The sequence below is a fragment of the Chelonia mydas genome, chromosome 4 (genome assembly GCF_015237465.2).
Source record: "Chelonia mydas isolate rCheMyd1 chromosome 4, rCheMyd1.pri.v2, whole genome shotgun sequence".
Lineage (NCBI taxonomy): Eukaryota > Metazoa > Chordata > Testudines > Cheloniidae > Chelonia > Chelonia mydas.
Genome location: NC_057852.1, coordinates 39,897,307 through 39,919,893, shown reverse-complemented (window position 1 = coordinate 39,919,893; position 22,587 = coordinate 39,897,307). Strand labels below are relative to the sequence as shown.

Sequence of the window (22,587 nt, the reverse complement as noted above, 5' to 3'; positions counted from 1 at the left end):
TTAGACTTTTTTTTTTTAACTTTATGTGGCATGTACAATATTAGCATAATAATTACTACAAGAAATAAAGATAGATGCTAAAATGAATAAAGTACATTTGAAAAAGTCAGAGTACAAAATACTTTTAAAGGTGGGAGGAAGGGGAAAGGGACAGAAAAAACAACACACTCCTCCTTATAAAAGGACATTGTTGCCAATTATCTCTCCTCCGAATCCTCTGTAACATCTGTGGATTGGTGGGTGGTAGGACTGTCTAAAACTATAACTAAAAAATGGACTTTGGGTTTAATTTTAGGGCACCCTAAGGGCAAAGCAAAACTAAACTGAATAACGGGAACAACCTGACCTATGATGTAAAGCAGCATATTCATTCTGCTGTATCCATATCATTCCATGTTGGTTTAAATAAAAATACAGCCAGACAATTTAAAAATAGTAACATTCTGACAGCTGGCATAGATCCACTGATGCTGCAAACTCTTTGTCAAAGGACAAAATTGCCACCATAATCTAAAGAGTACTGCAATGTAGTTACGCTGGTATGATCTAAAAGGCTACACATTGTTTGTATGTTTTAGCTTTTTACATGAAACTGTTTTACAATAGATCTCACTAAAGTGTAGTACAACAAGAGACCGATGTTCCCCTTCATCCTTTTTAAAGATAGTGTAAATATCAAGAATAGAAACGATGCCCTACAGCAGGATAACGAAGGATAAACAGAAAACACAGCAATATGCATGTTAAAAATTGAATTTCACTAAAAATTTTGTTTGACATCAAAACCTTTTGAGATCCAACACTACTCAGACTGATTTTTGTTGGTATTCTGCCCACTGGCAACATGGGAAAGGTTATCATATATTGTGGAGCTAGGTTTTCTCCCACGCTAACAAGGGCTTTTTATTGGGCTGGCATCACAGTTAGGAGAATAATATGCATTTGTGGGACTAACCTACAGAACATAAAAAATAGCTCTATATTTAGGCACAAAATAGCTGCCCTCTGAAAGGAAGTTTATCACCACACAGCATCCCAGGAGAATGCCTTTAAGCTTTATTTGGTAAATTTTGAAACCTACGATGGTATTTAGAACATGTCGATAGATGAACTACAGTTCTAAAAAAACATGCAGTATGTAGCAAGACATACACATGTAAGAAGTAGCTTTTTAAAATATATGCTTTTATACAGCAAAAGCAAATCTATGTTTTATTTCCTTGATAAGAAGGGAACATGGAACAAGTTTCTGATCATAGATACTATATAGATTTGTTGCTATATACACATGCCTGAGATTAGAATCAGGTCTTTGACCAAAAAAAGGATAAAATAGAATTCATTCCAAGGTACCAACAAAAACAATTTGGATTAAGCAGCATAAATTTATACACTAAATTCTCAAGTAATAGTAGTTTAGGTAAAAAAGAAAAACCCTGGTCCAATTAAGAAAGTTGTCTGGTACACTTTGTGAATTAATATGACTACAAACATATCCTGCCCAACATAAATTCAGTATGGATCATTATCAACAGATTAAGAAAAGCATGATCACAGTCAAAACCATAAATGAAAAACTTACTGTACTTCTACAGTGCAAGAAACATATACATTACACAAAAGCTTTAAGAGCCTTTCAAAAAGAACAGATATGTATTCATAATACAAACAATTTTCTGTAAACATCAACTTGTTTACCAAAAAAAAAAAAAAAAAAAAAAAAAAAAAAAAAAAAAAAACAGGTGTAAAAGTGGTGACAATCTTTCCTTACCTGTACAGCACTGTTAAGAAAGCAACTGTTTTGTCCTGGCTCATTTAACAAGCCTTTGGTAGGGGCCAAGGACAACATACTTCCAGGCTGATACACTTTTCCAAGGTTACCCGCAGGTTTCCGCAAGAACTTCGCCCACGCCATTATTTTTTTAAAATGTATATAAAATCAAGCTAGTTGCACTTTTAATATTTTTAAGGATATGACGAGTGCAAGGCAAAGAAGGACGACTTATGAGAAGTGCCTTAAAGTCATGGCATTCTGTTCAGATAGCACAATGGCATCCACGTAAAGAGTTTGTCTTCTGCAGCTGTTGGCTATTTATCAGGAACAGTCTGTCAACTGAACTTGTAATCCCACAAAAAGTTTTGGAGCTTTGGAGACTAAAAAAGAATGAAAAACCCATAAAACTGATGATGTCCTGTTAAGATTAAAATATTTTGAAGGTCCACCTTTGTTAGAATGAAAGTTCTTGCTGAGCATGCCACGCAGTATCTGACCTTTCCTTCTAGGGATGTCTTTGTTTCAAAGTATTACTGCAAAACACGAGTTGGAAGAGAATTCTTAAACACTATGGCCTTAATATATTATAAAAATAGAAAATTCTTGTCTGGTTTTATATTGCTGTTCTCTCATTTCCTTAAGTCTTCCTTTTCCTTCTAACAGCATAGGGTCTCTCCTCACTGGTCCATGAAATATATTCCAGTAGAGAAAACTCCGTATTTTATTTCATTATTTTCCCAGTAAATCTGTAACAGAGAAAAAAAAAGTTTTAAAGTACGTCCTTTAGAACAGTATGTTAAGAGAATAAAACCAGGTAACAATTAAACGTAAATAGAGTTTCATAGAGAGAGGAGTTAAAGACTATTAAATGGAAAAAGTGTTAAGATGGAAAAGGTCAATTTGATGTGGTTCAGTATTCATCATAGTCCAGATATTGTTTATTCTATTAAGACCATAATCAGATTAGTTTGGGTGTTGACTTCTGAAACCATACAGCACAGTTGCATGAAATCTGTTTTTTCTCACTTAGGACCTCAAAGTTGAATTAATATTGGGTTGCCTTTGATAAGCTGTACATCCTCATGTCAGGGTTCCCTCCCCACTCTGAACTCTAGGGTACAGACATGGGGACCCTGACATGGTGGCAGCACAGTGGGATCATTTTGAACCAGAAGCACAGACCTTAGGATTTTAAAAAGAAAATATTTTTTCTTTTGGATGCTTGAAGTCAGGGAGGTTTTTTGGTTTTGTTTTTAAAGGACACTTTTGTTTTTAGCTGAGAGCAGCTGGAGGGTTTTTTTTTTTTTTTCTTCCTTCTTCTCTACCTCAGGGCAGAGTAGTTAAGCTACAGCAAGGTAATTCACAAGCTGGGGTTTTTTGTTTTTTTTTTTCCCTCTTTTTCTTTCCAGCTCTCAGGTTAGGCTAGATTAAGCGCAGGGAGGCTAGGATGACAGAAAGTGATGTCCAAAAGAAACTAGATTTAGCCAAATTGGAAGCTGAAGGAAGAAAGAACGAACATGAAAGACAACTGGAATTGGAACAGATGGTGATCGATGCACAAGTGGCCAGAGAAAAGCTGCTAGGGAGGAGAGGGAAAGAGAGAGGCAGCATGCTGAGAAGGAGAGAGAAAAAGAGGAAACATGAACTGGAGGTGATGGCGTGGAAATGACAGAACCCTTCAGCCGCTGGCTCCACCTCCCCAAAAATCCACAAATGGGAGCGACTATGTCCACAGTATGAATCCAGTGATACTGCTGAATATTTCATCACCTTTGAGAGACTGTGCACCCTCCATGCAATTCCTGAAGATCACAAGATGACCACATTGGTAGCAAAATTGACTGGAAGAGCTCTGGACATATTCAACAAGATGCCTATTGAGGATGCTTCTGACTACGGTAAATGTAAGGATTTGGTTTTGAAGCCATTTCAAATTACACCTGAAACTTACAGAGTAAAATTTAGAGCCCATAAGAGAGGGGCTGGACTAAGTAACGTGGCTTATGTAAACCAGATGAAGGATTTGTTAGATAAACGGGTCAAAGGAAGGGGTGTAACTAGCTTTAAAGGAATGTGTGATTTGGTTGTCCATGAGCAGTTCCTGACTATGACCAATGATGATGTAAAACAGTGTTTATGGGATAAGAAAATGGACTCAGCAGAAAGTCTTGCTTCTTATGCTGATCGATACGAGCAGTCCCAGACTGCCAGAGAGGCAGGGCAAATGGGAACAAAACGGGTGGAGGTAGCAGAGAGGAACAACCCTGGTCGCAGTTTGGGGGGATACCAGAAGGGGCACCCCAAGACCACCCCATACTACCAGGGGCAGCCCCAGGCCCCACCTACACCCCAAGGAAAACCCCAGATACCTTATCCCACCACACCATTCTCCAGCAACCCACCTTGCCCCAGTGACCAGTCAGCTGGGCAATGTTTTAAATGTAACGAGCTGGGGCATGCGAAGGCCAACTGCCCCAAGAACCCCAACAGATTGCAGTTCATTGCACCGGGGTCACACCAAAGGTCCTCAGGTCCAGATGCCTCCCAGATATCCTCAGAGCGAAGGGAAACCGTGAGTGTGGGCGGGAAGGTGGTTATCACGTGAAGGGACACTGGAGCACAGGTGTCAGCTATCCACCAATCCCTAGTGGACCCCAAATTAATCAACCCAGAGGCCCAAATGACGATTCAACCCTTCAAGTCAACCTCTTTTGACTTGCCTATAGCTAAGTTGCCTGTCCAGTACAAGGGCAGGTCAGAAATGTGGACTTTTGCAGTCTATGATGATTATCCCATTCCCATGCTGCTGGGGGAAGAGTTGGCCAACCATGTGAAGCTAGCCAAGAGGGTGGGAATGGTCACTCTCAGCCAGGCTAAGCAAGACTTCACACCTAGCTCTGTTCCTGAGCCTTCTACAAGGGCCCAGTCTGTGTTACCAGAAACCCAGACTGAGCTGTTGGAACCGGACCCCATGCCAACTTCTGCAACAGCAATAGTGGATCCAGTCGCAGAGACCCAGCCAGAGCCAGTCCCAGAACTGGAACTGGCAGAGCAACCAGCAGCAGAACCATTGCCAGCACTGAATCCAGCGCTTGCAACCTCATCGGCAACACAGAGGGCACCACCAAGCCCGCACTGGCAGCAGCAGCTAAACCTGCGCAAGAGGCTCAACCGGAGCCTGAAACACAACATAGCGCACCAGCGGACAGTGGTTCACAGTCAACAGAAACAGTCCCATCACCTACATCACTTTCAGAGGGACCAAGCCCAAGTCCACAATCCAGTGAGGAAGCCGAGCAGGAAGCAGATGAAAGCCTCCAGGGAGCTTGGATGGCAGCACGGAACAACCCACTGCCTCTCAGCTCGTCTAATCAATCGCAGTTTGTTGTAGAAAGAGGACTTTTATACAAGGAAACTCTTTCTGGTGGGCACCAGGAAGACTGGCATCCTCAAAGACAGTTGGTAGTTCCAACTAAGTACTAAGTAAAGCTCTTGAGCTTAGCCCATGATCATCCTAGTGGCCATGCTGGGGTGAACAGGACCAAAGACTGTTTTGGGAAGTCCTTTCACTGGGAGGGAATGGGCAAGGACGTTTCTACCTATGTCTGGTCTGGTGAGGTGTGCCAAAATGTGGGAAAAGCCCAAGACCAGGTCAAAGCCCCTCTCCAGACACTCCCCATAATTGAGGTTCCATTTCAGGAAGTAGCTGTGGATACTCTGGGTCCTTTTCCAAAAAAAAGGACACCCAGAGAAAAGCAGTACATACTGACTTTCATGGATTTTGCCACTCGATGGCCGGAAGCAGTAGCTCTAAGCAACACCAGGACTAAAAGTGTGTGCCAGGCAACAACAGACATTTTTGCCAGGGTACGTTGGCCCTCCGACATCCTTACGGATTTGGGAACTAATTTCCTGGCAGGAACCATGAAAAGCCTTTGGGAAGCTCATGGGGTGAACCACTTGTTGTTACTCCTTACCACCATCAAACAAATGGCCTGGTGGAGAAGTTTAATGGATCATTGGGGGTCAAAACACGTAAATGAGCACTCCAGTGATTGGGACCTAGTGTTGCAGCAGTTGCTCTTTGCCTACAGAGCTGTACCACATCCCAGTTTAGGGTTTGCACCATTTGAACTTGTGTATGGCCGCGAGGTTAAGGGGCCATTACAGTTGGTGAAGCAGCAATGGGAGGGGTTTATGCCTTCTCCAGGAACTAACATTCTGAACTTTGTAAACAACCTACAAAGCACCCTCCGAACCTCTTTAGCCCTTGCTAGAGAAAAACCTAAATCATGCCCAGGAAGAACAAAAAGCCTGGTATGATAAACATGCCAGAGAACATTCCTTCAAAGTAGGGACCAGGCCATGGTCTTGAAGGCACTCCAGGCCAATAAGATGGAAGCGTTGTGGGAAGGGCCATTCACGGTCCAAGAGTGCTTGCGTGCTGTTAACTATCTCATAGCATCCCCCACCTCAAACCTAAAGCCTGAAGTGTACCATGTTAATTCTCTAAAGCCCTCTTATTCCAGAGAATTAAAGGTTTGTCAGTTTACAGCCCAGGGAGGTGAGGACGCTGAGTGATCTGAAGGTGTCTACTACATAGGAAAAAGTGACGGTGGCATGGAAGAGTTGAACCTCTCAATGACGCTCTGACATATGGAGCGACAGCAGATGAAGGAGCTGTGCACTAGCTTCGTACCAGTGTTCTCAGCCATCCTAGGAAAGACCAAACGGGCATACCACTCCATTGACACAGGTAATACTCGCCCAATTAGAGCCCAACCTTACTGGGTGTCTCCTCAAGCCCAAGCTGCTGTAGAACGGGAGATCCAGGACATGCTACAGATGGGTGTAATCCGCCCCTCTGACAGTGCATGGGCATCTCTAGTGGTTCTAGTTCCCAAACCAGATGGGGAGATACAGCATCTAGCTTACGGTAGTCCACGCAAAAGCGTAACTCGCCCAGACAACTATCCAATGCCACGCACAAATAAGCTATTGGAGAAACTGGGATGTGCCCAGTTCATCTCTACCTTAGACTTAACCAAGAGGTACTGGAAAGTACCGCTGGATGAATCCTCCAAGGAAAGGTCAGCCTTCATCACCCATGTAGGGCTGTATGAATTTAATGTGCTCCCTTTCGGGCTACGAAATGCACCCGCCACCTTCCAAAAATGTGTAGATGGTCTCCTAGCAGGATTGGGAGAATCTGCAGTCGCCTACCTTGATTTGGCCATCTATTTTGATTCATGTGCAGAACACCTGGAGCATCTACAAAAAGTCTTTGAGCGCATAAGAGAGACAGGACTAACTGTTAAGGTTAAGAAGTGTCAAATAGGCCTAAACAGAGTGACTTACCTTGAACACCAGGTGGGTCAAGGAACTATCAACCCCCTACAGGCTAAAGTGAATGCTATCCAAAAGTGGCCTGTCCCAAAGTCAAAGAAACAGGTCCAATCCTTCTTAGGCTTGGCTGGTTATTATAGGCGATTTGTACCGCAATACAGCCAAATTGCTGCCCCACTGACAGACCTAACCAAAAAGAAACAGCCAAACGCAGTTCAGTGGACTGAAGAGTGTCAGAAGGCCTTGAACCAGCTTAAAGCGACACTCATGTCTGACCCTGTGCTAAGGGCCCCAGACTTTGACAAACCTTTCCTAGTAACCACAGATGCATCCAAGCGTGGTGTGGGAGCAGTTTTAATGCATGAAGGACCGGATCAAGAATTCCATCCTGTCGTGTTTCTCAGCAAAAAAACTGTCTGAGAAGGAAAGCCACTGGTCAATCAGTGAAAAGGAATGTTACGCCATTGTGTACACGCTGGAAAAGCTACGCCCATACGTTTGGGGACAGTGTTTCCACCTGCAAACCAACCATGCTGCGCTGAAGTGGCTTCATACCGTCAAGGACAGTAACAAAAAGCTTCTTCGGTGGAGTTTAGCTCTCCAAAATTTTGATTTTGAAATACAACACATTTCAGGAGCTTCTAACAAAGTGGCTGATGCCCTCTCCTGTGACAGTTTCCCAGAATCAACTGGTTAAAATTGTCCTTGAAATGTGGAAAATATTGTTAGTTTTTATATAATCAGTAGTATATCTAGAGGTGCATGTGTCTTACTAATTCTGTTTTCTCCTAGAGCTCCAGGAAGAAGTCACAGCCAGTGTGGAGCAGGGTGTCCAACACCATCTGTGATTTTGGGGGGGTGGGGGGGGCGTGTCATAAGCATACAGCTAAGGGTAGCATAAAATCCCTCCTTTACCTGTAAAGGGTTAATCAGTTCCATTAACCTAGCTGGCACCTGACCAGAAGGACCAATGGGGAAAGAAGATACTTTCAAATCGGGGAAGGGGAAATTTTTTGTTTGTGCTCTTTGTTGTTCTCTCTAAGACAAAGAGAGAGACCAAGCAAGTAATCCAGCTCCTACTGAATGATACGATTTCTGTAAGTAATAGCAAGGAAATGCATTAGAGTATCTTTTGTTTTAGCTTGTGAATTTCCCCTAAGCTAAGAGGAATTTCCCCTATGCTAAGAGGGGAATCCTCTGTGTTTTAAATCTTATTACCCTGTAAAATTACCTTCCATCCTAATTTTACAGAGGTGATTCTTTTACTTTTTTTCTTTATAATAAAGTTCTGTTTTTAAGAATCTGATTGGGGTTTTAGTGTCCTAAAAACTCAAAGGTCTGGTCTATGCTCACCTTGTTTACTCTCAAGCCTCCCCAGGAAAGGGAGTGAAGGGGTTTGGGGAGATACTTTTGGGAAACAGGAACTCCAAGTGGTCCTTGTCCTAAATCTTTGTGGTGGCAGCGATACCGTCCAAGGACAAGGAAGAATTTGTGCCTTGGGGGAAGTTTTTAACCTAAGCTGATAGAAATAAGCTGAGGAGGTCTTTCATGAGGGTCCCCACATCTGTACCCTAGAGTTCAGAGTGGGGAGGGAACCCTGACATCACTACTCAGTAAAGGTTTTGATTTGATAATCCTAACGTTTCTTTGTGTGAAATATCTACTGATAAATATTTCTCTGTTTTTTAAAAAAAAAACTAAACAGATGATAGGGATGGATTTACCTGATACCAGGTTATACTGTATTCTCATTATTTCATATTATTGTCTATGAATGTTTTGAAACACATTTCTTTAATAATATGGCAATTGGGTTAGCTGAATTCTCCTACATTTTGTACCAATATCAATTGAACTGGCCACCTGAGTACTCTGTTGTCACACCTCGTGAATCTTTGCATCAGTTCTGGCTTCTCAACGTACAGCCACGAAAGCTGTTAATCTTGTATATGCATTATATGACAGCAAGAAGGTTATCATCATTACATATTCAGAGCCAACATTTTAAACTCAAAATACTGGATTATCCATTTAGGTCTGCATCACAAAAGTCACTGGCATACTATAACTTACTTATTTCAGAGAGTAGCCCAAAACAAACCCAAGGATTAGCTGCTAGGCCAGAAGAATTAAAAGTCATGTGTATAGAAAAGAGAAAAGGAACCAGGGATAAAAGTTCTTGATGGCAGTGAGGCCAGGAAGCCAGAATTTCACCCCAGATCTTAAAGTGCACATAAATAAGCTACTAAAAATAATATACTAACGGTTTTGAAAGCGCAACTTCATCCCTATAATCATCTTTTCCCCCATACTGTGGCAACCTTAAACGTCATTTAAGTGCCAATTAAGGATTACAGTTTTTGTTTAGAATGCTGTACAGAACAGATAATTGTTTCATCCAACTATGTAGTCCCAACAAACATTTTTATGGCTAAACAATTCAACATCTTTTAAACTGTAAAGAAAACGAGACTGCATATAGAACCAAAAATATTTGCCTTTCAAAAACATCCCTAATGAGAAAAAAACTTTGCACCCCTAAAATTATCTCCCTTTTTATTCCTAGATTTCCTCCCATCTGGATGTCTCATCTTTAAAGGGCATATTGGAACTCCGTGTTAGTAAGAATCAATAACTGGAACTTCACCAAAAGTCTTGTTGACTAGTGCATAACCCCGTGATTTTGGTTTACTGTTTTACTGTATCTCAACCATAAGTAATTTGATCTTAAAAATGCAGGAAACAAGAAGCATGATCTACAACTGCATTGAGCAAAGAATTTAAGAGATTTCAATATAAAATTTAAATCTCTATTTAAAACCGACCTCAAAGTCCATGGTAATAGGTTATTACCAAAATGTGATGATTTCATTTTCCTTAAGATTATTTAAATATACCCAGAAGAAAAAAAGCTACAATTTAATAAAAATTGTGAATGCAAACCAGTTTAAGAAAACATCTTATATAACCTTAAAATTATTAAAACAAAACACCTGAAAGTGAGAAAATTCTAAAGGGGAGAGTCTTATAGTGAAAGTGTCCTTCGTTACGTAACTGCCATTCTTCCAAAAGGAGCAAATGCAATTTAAGCAAAGGAAGACAGAGGTGAAGGTAACTGCATAGTACTGATCAACATGAAAAAGGACTTCTGAAGTCAAGGCAAGCAGAAGTGACAACAGATATGCAAAGTATTGTTGTTACAGTTGGAAGCTTTACTGTGAAATATAAATAGATAATAATGGAACACTGCACGAAGGAAGAGTTCAGAGAGGATGTAAGGAGAGCGGTGCTGCAGAGGCCAATATCACTACTCAAGGAATCAGCACTTCAAGGGCTTTCCTAGCATACTGAAGCAGCAGTGCTACTGAAGACCCGTGGTGCACCAATACCTCAGCCCAGAGAGAGAGAGATACAAACTGACACACTATTCCCATAGCACTGCTGCCTCTGTATGGTAGAGAGCTGATGCAACAGTGCCAGGGAATTCAGATCAGAATCCAGAACTACTTTTATTGAAGGAAAAGCTGAAATAAAACTACAGTCTTTTCAGTTAGTGTAAATATAAACAACATTCTTCCTTTTCCCCCTCACAGCTATCAAAAGTCTTTGTATATTTCTGGGTATAAGATTTGTATGTGCATACTGGAAAAATATACCTAGCTTGTGATTGGACTGGAAAGAAATAAGTACATACATTGTTTCTAAAACGAAGTTATGCCAAAGAATTTTCAAAATAAAGGAGTGTTTAATTCCGAAAACCTTATAGAATCAACCTTAAACCTTATATTATAAATATATATAAAATATATATATATAAAAATATAAACCTTATATTAAATCATTTTGGATGGGCTATTACCAGCAAGAGAGTGAGTTTGTCGGGGGGGGAGGGAGGGGGCGGAGGGTGAGAAAACCTGGATTTGTGCTGGAAATGGCCCAACTTGATGATCACTTTAGATAAGCTATTACCAGCAGGAGAGTGGGGTGGGAGGAGGTATTGTTTCATGGTCTCTGTGTATATAATGTCTTCTGCGATTTCCACAGTATGCATCCGATGAAGTGAGCTGTAGCTCACGAAAGCTCATGCTCAAATAAATTGGTTAGTCTCTAAGATGCCACAAGTCCTCCTTTTCTTTTTGCGAATACAGACTAACACGGCTGTTACTCTGAAACTTATAGATTTGTGTATAGCGTTTTACAGATAGCCCAGAAACAAAAATCTTCCAAGATGCATGTATTCCTTTTCCCTAAATTTGATCCAACAACTATAAAGACTCACTGCAAGAGCTTCATCAAAACAAATTCTACATTCACTGTCATGGCAATTCACAATTCTCACTCTTTTATCTAAGACTCCACAGAAATTAAATAAAATGAATTTGATCAAAATAATCACATCAATGAGATGCATGTTACATTTCACAATGCTCTAATGAAATTCCAAAGTAAATTTACTGTCCTGTTTCAATAATTTTTTTCTGCAAAGTCAGGGATTGACCCATGAGACACAGTGATACTATGTTCACATCTAAATTACTACTACTACTACCTACAAGGGGGAATCTAAATAAGATTCCTAGGTCACATAAAATCTATAAACCTGTCATTGTAACACTGCAATGATAAATCTGGAGAACTCTCTCTTAAACCACCACATTTATATAACAATATGCTCAAATTACTGTTTCTCCGAATACAAATGAGCAAATTGGCATCTGTTATATTAATTCTTTAAGTTGTTTGTGTCAACCTAAGAAAGAAGCCAAACAAGTTGATATTTAACTGCATATCAAACATTTTAAAGGTCCAAGAACAGAATACCATAAGACTTAACTGACTGTGCAATCCTCACGATCACGCACCTTAAAAGATGCTCCCACAATTCTTCCTCAGGCAAAAAAGTCTGTTCACTTGGAGCTGCACCTCCCTCCAATTGAGAATACAAGCCCATCACCAGCTAGATAGAGGTCTAGTAGAATTTTGAATCTATTACCCTACCTTTCCCACCCTCGCTAGCATGCTAGAGTCACCGAGAACCAGCTCAACACAAGGGATGGAAGAACTTAAATGCCCTGAGAAGGAAGCCTTAGTTCTATCCCCATTTAACAATCTGACCAATGACACCAGTCATCAGTGGTGTGGAGTTGCTAGAGTCACCTCTTTCCTGTCCACAATAACACCCCATTGTTGTTATTCTATAATATATAAATTCTGGTTACACAGGACTTGATTTAGAGGGAAATAAAGGCAGCTGTAAAAAACAAACAAATGGAAGAAAGGGGAAATTTATATTAGTGAATATAAATCAGAAGTTAGGAACTGAAGAAAACTGGTAAGCGAAGCAAAGGGACAGAAAAATCTATGGCTAGCAGAGATAAAGGACACTAAAAAGCAATTTTAAAAATATATTAGGAACAAAAAAAGATCTGGACAACGATAATTGTTCATTACCAGATGGAAAATGGTACAATTAATAATAAATAAAATAAAAATACAGAAGTATTCAATAAACTATTTTCATTCTGTATTTGAGGGAAGACAGATGACATTCTCATCATATGGTGATATTCTTTGCATTCCACTGGTATCTCTGGATTATGTTAAACAGAACAGAAACCACTAAAGTCAGACATTTTTAAATCAGCAGGTCCAAATAACTTGCATCCAAGAGTTTTTAAAGAGCTGGCTCAGACGCTCCCTGGACCATTAATGTTGATTTTCAATAACTCTTGGAGCCCTGGTAAAATTCCAAGATGGGAAGAAAGCTATTGTTATGCCAATTTTTTAAAAGAATAAAAAAGGACGACCATACCAGCTTGACCATTGATTGAGCGAGTTAACGGAGCAGCTGATATGGACTCTATTAATAAAGAATTAAAGAAGGGGCAAATAATTAATGGCAATCAACATGGGGTTTAGGAAAACAGATGTCAAACTAACTTGATACTGTCTGTTGATGAGATTACAAATTTGGTTGATAAAGGTAACAGTGTTAACTCACAGACTTCTGTAAGGATTTCGACTTGGTAGTACACAACATTTTGATTCAAAAACTAGAATATAAAATTAACATGGCACACACTAATAGATTAAAAACTGGCTATCGGATAGGCCTCAAAATGTAACTAAATAGGAACAGTCATTGAACAGGTGCGTTTCCAATGGGGTTCCACATGGATCTGTTCTTGGCCCTATGCTGTTTCACATTTTTATCAATGACCTAGAAGAAAACAAAATCATCACTAATAAGGTCTGCATATGATAACCATTAAGGGAAAGGTAAATAAGAGAGGGAACAAGCAGATCGTTCTGAATCAGTGACATCACTTGGTAAACTGGTCACAAGCAAACAATATGCATTTTAATATGGCTAAATGGATATATCTACGAACAAAGAATGTAGGCCATAACTTATAGAATGGGAGGGTCGATCCCAGAAAGCAGTGACTGACAAAAATTTGGGGGTCATGGTGGACAATCAGCTGAACATGAGCTCCCAATGTTATTCTGTGGACAAAACAGATAATGTGATCCTAGTATGCATAAACAGGGGAATCTCGAATTGGAGTACAGAGATTATTTACCTCTGTATTTGGCACTGGTGTGCCCACTGCTAGAATACCATGTCCAGTTCTGGCATACACAATTCAAGAAGGATGTCGATGAGGTTCAGAAAACATGCCTCAAAGGGTATGTCTACTCTGCAATGAAACACCTGTGGTTGGTCATGTCATCTTACTCAGACTTGCGGGGCGATAACATTTCAGTTTAGACATTCAGGTGTGGGCTAGAGCCCAGACATCTACACTGCAATTTTATAGCCCCACAAGTCTAAGTCAGCAGACATGGGTCAGCTACACGTGTTTTATTGCAATGTACACATAAGCTGAACAGACTGTGCTCTTTGGGTATCCAAGAGGTTAAGGGTGACTTGATGATAGTCTAAGTATCTATATGGGAACAGATATTTAATAATGTGCTCTTCCTGTCTCTGCTAGACTGAACACCATACTCCAACAACTGGAAGTTAAAGTCAGACAAATTCAGACTGGAAATATGGTATACACTTTTGACAGAGAAGGTAATTAGTTGCTGGAACAATCTACCTAGGGACATGGTGAATTCTCCATCACTGAATTTTTAAATCAAGATTATATGTTTTCCTGAAAGATACCCTTTAGGAATTATTTTGGGGAAGCTCTATGACTTCTGTTATACAGGGGGTCAGACTAGATGATCACAGCAGTTCTTTCTGCTCTTAGAATCTATAAATCTTATACTGTGTGCAACCACTACCATGAGGACGACATTAAGCAATATGACTACCATCTATCACATTTGTTCTCTCATCCTTTCCACAGCATACACACAGTGAAGTAGGGGGTGAGGGGATTTTTTATTTTATTTATATAGAGAGACAGAGAGAAAGAGAGAGAGAAAGACATGTTACTATGTTTGTTAGAGAAGGCAAGGTCAAGGAAAAGAGCCTTGCACTTCAGAAGGTGGTGTAGTCTGTGATGGTTCTTAATTCCTGCGGGCATTGATTCCAGAGTCATTGGCCAGCCTCTGAGAAAGCTCTGTCTCCTGCAGAGATGAGTTCACTCTTACTGTAGAAAGTTGCACTGTGCCAGAGGAGCAAAGTTGTCAACCAGAGTCTTCATTCCAGAGCTTTTGGCAGTCTTTCAGATACCCTGAGCCCAGGTAATTGAGCACCTTAAAGAAAAGGACCAAAACCTTGTACTTGACCTGATATTCTACAGTAAACCAGTGTCTGGATTGGAGAACTGGACTGATGTGTTTGCAGTAAGCCAGTAATACTGAGGAGACAATGCTGCAGCATTCTATACCAGCTGAGTTTCCTAAGCACTGAAAGGTCCATGCAAAGATATGCTACATTGCTGTAGTACAGTCAAGATGACGAAGGCATGAACAACTGAGGCCAGGTCATCGTTCTCCAGGAAGGGATGGAATCTCCTAACCAACCAAAGGTGGTAGGATGTTGCTAGGCGACAGCTTTGCATCAGTGAAGAATCCAGGAGTACTCCTGAACTACAAACTAATTTGACAAATTATGAGCAAGTACCTTCAACCAATGGAGACTGCATTGCGGCTGCAAACTCTTCAGAATGCTTTTCTTATCCCATTAGAATAGAATAGCAGCAATGTAGCACTCAGAGACCTGGGCTTCAGCCTCATGTGGTGGGGCTTCAGCTTTCTGCCCTGGGCCCCAGCGAGTCTAATGCTGGCCCTGTTTGGAGGCCTCCCTGAAACTTCCTTGAGGCCCCCTAGGGGGCCCCAGATCCCTGGTTGGGAACTACTGATCTAATCCATCTCCCCTTGAGCAGGCAGAGTTAAGTATACCTAGACAATTCCTGACAGGTATTAGTTTAACCTGTTCTTAAAAACCGTCTCCATCTGAAGCCTCAGCAATGCTCAGTAGACAACAGCAATGTATTTCCCTGTGTCTTACATGCAACATTCCTGTGAATATAAAATAACATTGGTCCTTTCTTTCTCTCTCTCTCTTTTTCTCGGCACAACAGAACATTCAATTTGTGATCCACTACAACCTCCTGATTTTTTTTCAGCCGTACTACTGTCCAGCCAGGTATTTCTCATTTTGTAATTGTGCGTTTGATTTTTCCTTCTTAAGTGTAGTACTTTGCACTTGTCTATTGAATTTAATCTTATTTATTTCAGGCCAATTCTCCAATTTATCAAGATCATTTTGAATTCTAATCCTGTCCTCCAAAGAGCATTCAACCCCTCCCACATCGGTGTCCCCTGCAAATTTTATATGCATACTCTCCACTCCATCATCCAAATAGTACCAGACCCAAGGCAGGCCCCTCTGGGACCTCAGTTGACATGCCCTCACAGGTTGAAAGAGAAATATTAATAACTACTCTTTGTTGTACAGTCTTTCAATCAGTTGTGTACCCACTTTATAGTAATGGTCTAAATGAAGAATTTCCCTAGTCTGCTTATGGGACTGTGTCAAAAGCTTTACTAAAGTCCAGATATGTCATGTTTACTGCTCCGCCCCCACCTGCAAATGCACTATAGGATGCTTTGGCAGGATTTGTTCCTGACCAAATCAATGCTGGCTAATACTTATGACCTTACCATCATCATCCAGGTTTACACAAACTTTTATAATTTTGTTCCAGTATTTCTCCGGGAATCAAAGTTAGCCTAACTGGTCTATAATTGCCTAGTTCCTTCTTAGTCCCCTTCTTGAAGAGGACTAAGAGCTATGCTTTTTGCTCACTCCAGTCCTCTGGGACCTCACCTATCCTCCATGGAGTTCTTGAACATAAACACTAATGGTTGCTTTGGCTAGTTCCTTAAATACTCTAGGGTCAATTTAATCTAATTTACATATTCTTTAACCTGTTCCCCTATTCTGGCCCAAGAGCCTTCACCCTTGTTAATATTGTGTTAAGCATTAATTGAGTTAAACAATCACCTTTTTAGTGAATACCCTGTATGTTGCTTGGGTTCAGCTTCAATTAACTATTCTTCATCCACAAGCTAATCTTTTCCAAGCACTGGACCATCCTAGTGGTAGTGGTACGGTCACACATAGCAAAGGGTAAGTCATCTGATTAGTGCTAGCACTTTCCTTTGCAGTGTCCAGAATTTTGTGATGCATGAATGCACTGCACTCCAGAAATGCATGTGAGCATAGGTGGAGGAAGCTTGTGATGAGGTCACAATGAAGCCTCTTGTCTATAACAGAAAAGTTGTGCCACTAACTAAATTAATTTAGAAACAGATTTAATTAATTCAATACACCCACTTGTGCACTCATTTCAGTTTAACAGTGACCAGTATCAATTTAGCTTTTATCAACTTAAGCTAAATTGAAAAGACAGAAAAAAAAAATGAGTGTCAACACAAGAGGGTGCACTATATCAGCTGCTAAACTGATTCAGTTCAATAAGTCCATGTTTAAGATCTAAAATGAGAAGAAATAAGAAGCGGCAATAACCAAATGCATTGTTAGGGAAAGAGTAGAAGAGGAAAGAAATTAAATGGGTTTAATTTGGAGTGGAGAAATCAGACTGGAATTTTGGCTAGTGATTTAATGAGATCATTACAGATATGGTAACTTTTTCTGCTAGAAGCAAATGACAAATCCTGCAATCAAGACAGGCTGAATTTCAGTGTTCTCTGCAGCATTTAAACGGATATTTAAAAATAAATAAATAAATAAATAAATAAATTCTAGTCCTAGTTATTTGGTCTTCCTAGTGTAGTGTAGTGTCTCAAGACCCCAATCTAATCTCTTTCCAAATGTGAAACAATTGAGTGATGCCTCCTCTTGAAACTACACAATGAGACAAACCATTTACTCTGGAGGTGTGAACCTCATTCATCTCAATAGGATTGTAACTCAAAAGTCAATTGAGAACAGTGACCAAAAGTTTTAAGTTTCATTTCAAGTGCAGATCCAATCTGCTTTGAACTACATTAAGTTTGTCATAACAACTGGTCTGTTTTGTAACAGTAATAATATCCAAATATTCTACTTTAGTGCAGTCACCTGCCGGATCTGTGGGTAGTGATTGATTTATCGCGTCTTGTCTAGACGTGATAAATCCATCCCCAAATCGATGCCTGTACTCCATCTCAGCAGGAGGTGTAAGTGGAGTCGACAGGGGAGCCGCCGCGGTCGACTTGCCGCTGCGAGGATGGCCAGGTAAGTCGAACTAATATACTCTGACTTCAGCTACGCGAATAGTGTAGCTGAAGTTGTGTATCTTAGTTCAAAACCCACCCCCAGTGTAGCCCAGCAGGGTTTTCCAGCTCAAATAGACATACACTTACTAACTCGGCTCAAACTAGCACCTAAGAATAGCAGTGTGGCTGAGGCAGCATGGATGGTAGCTTGGCTAGCCACCTGAGTGCATACCCTGGGGTTCAAGTGGGATGATTTATTGTATACTGGTGGCTAATCCAAGCTCCCGCCCTTGCTGCTGCCACCACACAACTATTCTTAAGCACTAGCTCAAACAGTTAGTGCATGTATGTGTACCTGAGTTGCGAATCCCATCTCCCAGCTGCTGTGTAGACATACCCAACAAAAGTTTTCACTCTTATGTTAGCTTTGAATAGGAAACCACACACTTAAGCTTTTGAGCAAAATATTGGCTTAGAATACCAATTCCGTTCCCCAAGTCCCTGCCTATGCAAAACAAAACTACCACTGAAATAGGAAATCAATAGCATATTTAATCTATTTAAAGTACAGTTATTCTCACATAGAAGTTCCAATGTTCTACCCTAAACTGATAATGTAACGCCAATTTTCCATTTGTTTACTTTGAACAGAAATGAAGAATACAGTTCTATGGTTAATAAAGTAGCCTAACATATTTCATTAGGACTCCACTTTAGAAATACCCATCATTGGAATGCTGAGCAACATTTCCCCAAAGTAACAGGTCATCTTTGGATTTTGTCATAAAGAGACAAATGTCCACTTAAATAAAAGTATCAGCATACAGTTTAGTACAACAGCTTTCACCAAAGTCTCTTAACAACCTCTTTCTGTTCAAGTCTCAGAACTGGTATTCTTTGCCTTCCTTGTGTATTCAACACAATTAACCATGCTCTCATTTGAAATTTTCTCCTGCCTGGGCTCTTATTCTATCTTCCTGCCTCTCTAATCATTCAGCATTTTGGTTTGAGGATCCTTCTCATCCCCATTCCAGCTTTCAGTGCAGGTTTAACAGGCTCAGTTCTTGGCCCCCTCCTCTTTTCATACCACAACCTCTTTTGCAGATCTCATTCGAAGACATGCCTTTATAACTATAATCTTTACACTAATGATTCACAAGCTTATCTAAAATATTGGCTGGGTATCCACAAGGGTATGTCACAGGCCACCAGACTACACTCAACACAACCAAAACGGAGCTCTTTATCTTCCCCCTACAAGCACTCCCCACTTACACCATCATCATCCCTCAAGTCTGTAATCTGGGAATCCATCTTTGACTCGGACCATTTTCTCAACATGTGGAAGGTATCTAAGTCTTGCCACTTCTTCCTGCACAACATATTTAAGATGCAGCCTTTCCTCTCTGTCCATACAGCTAGAACTCTGGTCCAGATTCTCATTTTACAGCTTCAGTACTATAACATCCCCCTTTTGATCCTCACAAATGCCACCTTGCTCCCCATCCATTCAAACACAGCTGCAAAAAACTACACCCCCCCATACACACTTCATGTATTTCCACTGAATCCCCATCTCTACTACATCAAGTACAAACTACTTGTCTTCACTGTAAAACCATACATCGCTTTTCCACGCTGTACATATTATTTATATTGTACAGAGCCACCAAAACCGCCCTCTGTTCCACAATACCAGCCTTTGTTCTCCTTTAGTGAAGTTTTCCAACAAGCACCTTCTGCATTCTCCCATGCCACCCCATATACACAGGGAGTTCCCTGTAGTAATCCTCAAAGCCACTGCCGTAGCCTCCTTAAAACTCACTTATGCTCACAAACATTTGGCATGACTAACCAGTTTGCTGCTTATTACACTAATCAGGATAGTGTCACTGCTATTTTGTGGTACCCCTGGCTGTTTGTGATATCCACCTGTTGTCTGTCATCATATTCTTTGGAGCAGGGAATCCTCTTTTCATTACATGTTTGTACAATGCCTTGCTCAATGAAAACCCGATCTAGAACCCTCTAGGCACTACCACAAGTAATAAAATAACCCTGAAATGAGTACATCAAGAGTTTCTTAGACTGAGATGGCTTCATTGAAACAATGTTGCACTATCAACACAATCTAATTTAAAGTGACATTATTGATCTCATATCTATAAATGAAGTTTGCTCTAATATATTTTGGATGGAAATCACTGACCTCTACTGTACATGCACAGATGCATGATCCATTTCCTCTCTGAAGAGAGATTTTTAAAACATTACTTTTATGTAAAAGCTGCTAAATATTTAATCAAATGAAGCTCTTTAATTATGTTTAGTAGGAGGACTCTTGAGAAATGTGTTATCTGCTCATGGTGCCATACAACCTTTAGAAGGCAGGTGCTACTTAGCTATACCTTAACAATTTCTGTTAAAGCATCATTAGTTAATACATTTACTATACATAAAAAAATAGAGGGCACATTGACAAATATCTGTAAGAACAGGCTTCAGTGTCTAAGGCTAAAAGTTCCATTCCCCATACTATTATACACTAGTTGCTCAGCTACCATTCTCCAAGCCACAGAGATTTGTATATTTCACTGTGATATGTACTTTGTAATGTATTTTGAGATTCTAAGGGGAAAAAGAGATATTTTTGCAAGATTAGTTGAACTACATTTTCCTCAATCAGACATTAGTACAAACAATTTATCATTTCCATAAGTAAGATTGCAAAAGATTCTTCTGTACCAGGTATCATCAGTTGTTGTGAAGCTTGAGATGCTTTATATGAATACTAATGCAGTCTTTGTATTTATTAATACTGACTATATATATACATACACACACTGTGTGTGTTTCTATACGTACACACCCACCCACCCCCATTCTGAGGAGGCGTTCTACAGAATTCTGTTAAAAATGTTAATATATTTCATTCATGTTGAAAAACTGTGTATGACTCTGATTCAGTGAAGTATATCCTTAGAAGGGTTTTTATTCTCTACAATACACATTTATAAACAAAAATAGTTGATACAAATGTTGTGACTTTAATAATAATATTGCTTACTTTTGTTATAAAAAACTTTATTGGTAACAAACAGCACCACTTTGGTTAATCAAGCTGCAAAACTTTACTTTTCAAAATATAGTATGAACTCTCACCCTTTTAATACCTCAAATTATGCCTTCATTCTATAAGAATAGGATAGTAAAACAGAAATGAGTCAACCATGTTTAGATTCACAAATGTACAGTGATTTCAATACATAATCCAAAGTAGCCTCTGGGGACCTAATCATGGAAAAGATTTATGCTTAATTTTTGGCACTCTGAATGGTCCCATTGACTTCAAAGTTAAGTAAGTGCGTAACTCTTTATATGATTAGGATGCAAGTAAATATATTTAGCAGATGCTGCATGTTTTCTTTTATGAAGCACACCAGGAAAAAGATGGTTTACAGAGAGAATGGACAATACAACTACATTTCTCCATGTTTGTTCTTAAAGATCTGAAAAGCTTGTCAGACAATGAAAGTGCACAGAAAACCAAATATGTCCAATTAAGGAAAAAATTTACATAACTTCCACATTTCAGGCCCTGAGCGTTCAGTTCACACATAGCTTCTGAAACATTCTTCATATAAAATATCTATATCTAGGAGCTGTATATTATGCTACAAGTGATCAAATTTCAAGCAGTCGAAATCCACTCCATTATACCTGTACTTGCATTTCCTGTTTTCAAAGAATGTTGACAACAGGTCCATAAGATACTACTTAATGTTTAACCTAGTTGTCACATGCTTCAATAAAACCTTTGCATTATACATAAATATGAGCTTGCATTGATTTAATATTACAGTCACATTAGGAGGGGACTAAATCAATACGTTTGTTTATAGGAGTTGTAGTAACATGTAAAGTATTAATATCTTTTTTGAAATACGTTTTAATGTAAACACACCACTGTTCTCAATTTAGAGGGCAGAGTAGCATTTAATCCCTCGTTGCAACACCAATTTAACCACACTATCCCCCCCCCACCTTCCGCCATATATGCCGTTTAACAAAACGGCCACTTGAAAACCAACGAATAACCAGAAGGATCGCCTGGAGGAGAGAGGCAAAATAGTTACCCCGAGACGTTCGCATCTATTTAAAGCCGGGGTGGCATTAGTGACTTAAAGACATTTTAACGACTGATCACGCCGCGGTGGGAGAAGGCGATGGGTGGGAGGAAGCCTGAAGCCAAAGGGGGTTAGGAAACAGGTGGGGAGGTGCGCTCAGGCTCCGCGAGGCTGGTGAGTACCAAGACAGCCAGGGCCAAGTCCCCCCACCCCAACACAGTCCCCGCCGCAGGGCAGAGCGGGGGCAGGCGGCTGCGCTCGGCAGGTCCCTTCTCCCCGCGAGCGGGCGCGCACAGCGACAGGGCGAGTCCCCGGGGCAGGCGGACCGACCCCCCGCGCCAGGGCTGATCCCTGCCGACGCCGCCCTGCCCTTCCGCCGCGCTGCCCCACCCCGCAGCTCCGGGCGCCGCAGCCTGGCCCCGGGACCCCCCGCCTGGAGCGGCGGAGTTGCCGCTCGCCCACGCTCCGGCTGCAGACCCGCGGCTCCAGCGGTCTCACCTCCAGCCCCGGACAGCCCCGCACGCAGCACCCGTTTCTCCCGGCCCGGCCCGGCCCGGCCGCGACTCCGCTCCGGCTCCGGCTCCGCCCCGCCCTTAGCTGGTAACTTTCTTCCAATGCTCCCCAGCTGGCGCGTGACCTCTGAGGTGGTTTGGC

The 22,587-nt window shown here is 40.8% G+C and overlaps 1 protein-coding gene across 2 annotated transcripts in view; it reads right to left on the bottom strand.

The window, feature by feature from the left end:
* Nucleotides 1-22,568, bottom strand: part of USP53 (ubiquitin specific peptidase 53) — a 64,277-nt gene extending 41,709 nt beyond the window's left edge. For both annotated transcript variants that reach the window (XM_037897125.2, XM_037897126.2), the window contains exons 1-2: nucleotides 22,432-22,568; nucleotides 1,772-2,520 (exon numbers count right to left, since the gene is read on the bottom strand). In XM_037897125.2, the coding sequence (XP_037753053.1) occupies nucleotides 1,772-1,915 (144 nt within the window). In that variant the 5' untranslated portion in view covers nucleotides 1,916-2,520; nucleotides 22,432-22,568. The remainder of the gene's footprint in view (nucleotides 1-1,771; nucleotides 2,521-22,431) is intronic.
* Between the last annotated feature and the right edge of the window lie 19 nt (nucleotides 22,569-22,587).